We start from the raw sequence: 5,000 nt of genomic DNA on the forward strand, positions 1-5,000 counted from the left end.
CACTTCTTATCATTAATTAATGCGCCAATCAGAGATCTATTGGCTGTCGAAACAAAGGTTCTTTTGTTCTGTGGTTGGCAAAATTTAAGTGTCAAAAGAATTGTTTAGAAACAGTGAATATCGCTAGAAGCCAAGTTAATAGAGGGGGATAGTTTTGAAGCTCGGCAAACATCAAAGGAGCAAACAAAGATGCCAAGATTTAGGTTGTGCTCATACACTATGCATGAATTACGTAACCAACACGTTTTTATTGGTTAGTTCCTCAGTACGGAGTGAACAACTATTGTGTTTTGTGCACGGTCAAGGCCAAAAAAAGAGAACAAAAACATACAACAAAGAAATTTGTCGGGTTTCACAACCATTCCCCTCTATTAACTATGATAGAAACCAAAACTGACAAATGGCACATAAAAAGTAAAAGAACATGATAAAAACACACGACCAAACGAACAAGTAGTCCAAAATTGAAAGTGTTTCCATATTCATGACGTTTTCGATCTGCCGGTACAAGAGTTAGCAGGGATAACCTCACTACAGTAGAACGTTCTCAAACACCCGTCATATCTGCATGTCCTTCTGAAGTAATGAGTCGAAATCAGTTAATTATTCACCATCTATGAAAAGGGAGCAGCAGTTCAACTCCAACTTAGAGCCCGTAGTAACTACAGTTTTTTTCTTTTTTTTTGTTTTTGTTTTTGTTTTTTTTTTTGTTTTTCGTTTTTTTTTTTGTTTTTTTGTTTTTTTTTTTTTTGGGGGGGGGGGGGGGGGGGGGTTAGGAATGTAAATCATCCTAAATATAACGGCCCATTGAGTACTGCGTCAGAAATAGTTTTCCAAACATCGAACCTCCTGGCCTCCCCTCCCCACCCTCAAATAAGAAACATGCCGCGTCGTGCCATATTGGTGATATGTATATCAATATTAATCAAATAAAACAGGTAGTAAGAAACTATTTCCATATTCGTGATTTCACAGAGGCTTTTAAAAATGCAATAGAATTGTAATTACTTAAAACGTTCTTTAAACTAATTCATCCATGCGCTCTCGTCGCCATTGACGTCTTACCTTTCCCACACCTCTCCCGAAGTATGCATTCTTTGCTGCCATTGCCGCTGACCCATAACCTATTGATCTGCAGACAGTGTTAGCTTCCCTGAGGGTCCAATGGTCATCACAGATGGTACCCCACGTGTCTCGCTGTTTCACCTCTACTCGTCCTTCAGCCACCAACGCACCGCTTCGGAGTCTAAGCTCAGAAGTCTTGAAAAACAAAAGGTATATAGTTTACCCCTTGATGTTTTACAGTAATTTTATCCGAAATAATCATCCCAAAGTTCTCCATGGTCAAAATCCCATTAAGAATCAGCGGACAAATGTACAGGAGTTGAATATGGTGGGTTGGAAAAGTAAAATGACGGACCTTTTCTCTCAATTAGTAAAACAAACTTTCTTTTCCCCGTTCTTATTTTTTAGTAAATGCTAGATCTTTGTCTAAACTGAAAAGGCTTGGGGCAATTTTAAATGAACCCTGTGAGACGAGAGTCAAGCCAGCCCGTGGTAAAAATAATCATGCTTAAATCGCTTTCATTTCCCCTCGGTTAACGGCGGCTACATGACAAGAGATCACCTTTCCTTGGTTTCTCTAGGTTTATTTAGACAAAGTTTGAAAACAACGAAATGGCTTCTGCAATTAACCATGTGTATCTACTTACAATTTGCGTCTTGTTCATGCTCATACATTTTATTCTCAGAGCCTTGCCACTCTCGCATTCGTGTCGAGTCCATCCCGCATGGTCACATGACACAATGGAGGACTCCCATCCTTTGCACTTCACCTGATCCAACCAATAGACTGGTTTTTTGTGTCCCGCTATGTTCACTGAGTAATTCTCCAGTTCCTTGGAGTTTGGAAAGCCGAGTTGGCCACACAAAACGAACGAGTTGACGGGTCTCCAGTTAGAGGGGCAAATGTAACCCCACTTACCCTCGTGTTCCACTTGGACAATACCTTCAGATATGTAGTCATCCCGTATAGGCCCAAGTAACCTCAAGTTTGCTTTAATGACCTAACAGCGTTATAATTAAGAAAAGAAAGTAATGGATTGCACAGCGAAGACATAACTCTGACTATTTATTTCTTTTATTTAATGGTGTTGTTATTGACTTCTCGAAAATAGGCACCATTTATTTTTTGTTTATTTAGTTATTCATTCATTCATATATTTTTTCGTTCATTCGCTCGTTCGTTTGTTCGATCGGGAATACATAACAGGTGAAAAACACGACGTTTTCCAATTACTGGAGCACTCTTTTACACGGTATTTCAGTCCAACAAGATGGGAATATTTCATCGTGTAATTTGAGATGTCCAGCACCATGCTATACGTTCTAACCGCTTACATACCCCACCGCTGGCTTGAGATGGCTCAGGTTCAGATACTACGTCACTTCGGTGCTGTTTACAAATCACTCCAGCCTGATTGATTGACCGACAGTTGTGTTGGCCCCAGTCTCTACGAGAGCAGCGCTCAATGTCATATTCTCTGCCACCGCACCTGATGTCGTCTATCCAAAATTTACCGTTTCCTCGACCAAACGGTGTGTACCTTATTAAAAAAGATTTTGGCAATTTAACCTATGTCCATTTTAAAAGCAGCGATTCTTTCGGTTAGGCACCGAGTATGACTACCCCTGTCTGGTTCGACACCACGCGCTCACGCCGACTCCGTTGTGATGTTAACCGGGAGAATCTCCGGGTCTAGGAACGGGAAACTCCTACTTAGAAATTGGCGACAAAAGAGGTTTTGCACGGCAGCCATGTTGCATGGCAGGAAACAATGAAAATGTTTTGCATAAGAAAGAATTTTTTTGCCCATAGGAAAAAGAATCTATTGTTCCTGCCATGCAACATGGCTGCCGTGCAAAACCTCTATAATTAGCATACGCGAAATTTGATGGGGAAAAAAACATTGCATGTGAGTCTATACATACATGCACACATAAATATGTGAATATTTGGAGATGGACATTCCTATCAATTTACATTAGGGAGCTTAAGCACGCGCGTTTTTGAGACGCGGACGGCAACCGGAAGAGAAAATTTCGCGTGGTGTCTCCCAGATTTTTATACTAATCATCTCTAATGGAGGAAAGATACTTAGCAATGTAAATGTGGTTGTGTGAAAACCGGTTAAAAGGGAAAACAGCTCTATTCCGATTGCCGTCCGTATCTCAAAAACGCGCATGCTTAAACTCCCTATTGTCTCATATGAGCCGCGTGACAGCACTGAACAAAATTACGTTATAAATATAATTCATTTATATCACATATTAGTTACATATATGCTAATTAAAATATAATCAAATATTGCAAACGGTTAAGATATTACCATATAGAATAATAATTGGCATATACAATTTAAATTGATGAGGTAGCAGAGAAAAAACCCTTCTGACAAAGAAAACAAAACCCTTATCAAAAAGAGACAGATTCTCTATTGATTGTAAGTCGCTAATTAGACTGTTCCATTCGAAAGCACACCTGAAATTAAAGCACTACAGTGGAACTCCGGTTTCACGATATCGCAAGGGGATAGCAAAATCATATCGTTAAATTAGGATATCGTTGTAAACGAACTCCCGATTGAACGATATGACGGTGAAGAACCTGAAAAATATCGTAAAATCAGGGTTCTACGGTAATGCTGTGATTAATTTTTCCATGTGCAGTCAATAAAATCAATAAGTCTCCGCAAGCAGATGATACCTTTACTGTATGTATTTGATTTAATTGCAAAGGGCAAATGATCACAATTACAACAACCGAAACACATCATCAAGTCCTTCCACAGTTTGTGCAACGTAACTTAGCCATCCCACGTATTGTTCCATTGTTGGAAAACGAAGGAACAAAGGCATTGGCGTAGAAATCCCCGTGACGTATATTTTTTAACACAAAAAGCCGTCAAAGTTAAACAAGCTGAAGGAACTACTAAAAAACAACGAGGACAAGGATGATAAAGCTGCTTAGATATCAAAATAACCCTTAGTGATGATGATGATGAACTTTATTCATGTGTCGATGTATTTAGCTCGCGCTAATTGGGGACACAACATAAAGATAACATAAATAATAAATATTATGATAACTAATAAATAAGAAATAAGCTATAAATTTTATATACATTTACAATATGCTAAAATAATCAAAATAATTCTAACAACACGGGCACATCTTAAGAAGTACAAATTACGCACGCGGGGCAATTGTTGCCATTTATCAGTTCAGTAAGATCCTTACATCTAATATGAAACTTAAACTTAGATAGACTGCTCGTTTCAGTGATGTTTTTATCTATCTTATTCCCTAAAAAGGGTCCAAGATATCTAAGAGAATGTTTACCATACAATACAGAATTAAATCTAGGAATATCAAAATTTTGGTTTCTAAGATTATATTTACAAGACTTAGTACTAAAAATATCACAAATGAAATCAGGAACTAGCCTATATTTAACCTTGTACATGAGTATAATAACTATGTCTTGCAATCTCCTATGACAAGCTGTTGACAGAAACGCTACTCTTGTGCCCTACGGGACAAAGGACTATTGTAACTAAATAAAACATTTTGTAACTACGGGCTTGTCACTCTTTTACGGTCATGTGATATCAATTATAGTGTTGGTCGTAACGTAAAAACTTTATGCTTGGGTCGCTAGATTTCCATCGTAAAACCAGGAATATAGTTTAATGGAATATCGTTGAATTGGGATTCAATTGGGATCGATTAACACCCAAAAATGACTGCCCTTACTTATAAGGCACACAATTAAACATACAACATCCTCCCCCTCCCCCTCCCCCCTTCATCCCGCTCTGTGTAACATTGTCTCTCCATCCGATCTCTTTCAAGTTTTCTGTTTCCGTGAAAAACGGCATCAACGTTGAATCGCGCCAAATTTAAATTTCGGTATGGTTTTCCTGTTACTATTGTACTT

The 5,000-nt window shown here is 38.4% G+C and overlaps 1 protein-coding gene across 1 annotated transcript in view; it reads right to left on the reverse strand.

Annotated features, from left to right (window-relative positions):
• Positions 1–5,000, reverse strand: part of LOC138005129 (scavenger receptor cysteine-rich type 1 protein M130-like) — a 41,257-nt gene that overhangs the window by 14,822 nt on the left and 21,435 nt on the right. The window contains exons 13-15 of the mRNA XM_068851403.1: positions 2,405–2,606; positions 1,713–2,066; positions 1,066–1,260 (exon numbers count right to left, since the gene is read on the reverse strand). Coding sequence (XP_068707504.1) covers positions 1,066–1,260; positions 1,713–2,066; positions 2,405–2,606 — 751 coding nt within the window. The remainder of the gene's footprint in view (positions 1–1,065; positions 1,261–1,712; positions 2,067–2,404; positions 2,607–5,000) is intronic.

This window comes from Montipora foliosa, chromosome 6 (assembly GCF_036669935.1).
Source record: "Montipora foliosa isolate CH-2021 chromosome 6, ASM3666993v2, whole genome shotgun sequence".
Lineage (NCBI taxonomy): Eukaryota > Metazoa > Cnidaria > Anthozoa > Scleractinia > Acroporidae > Montipora > Montipora foliosa.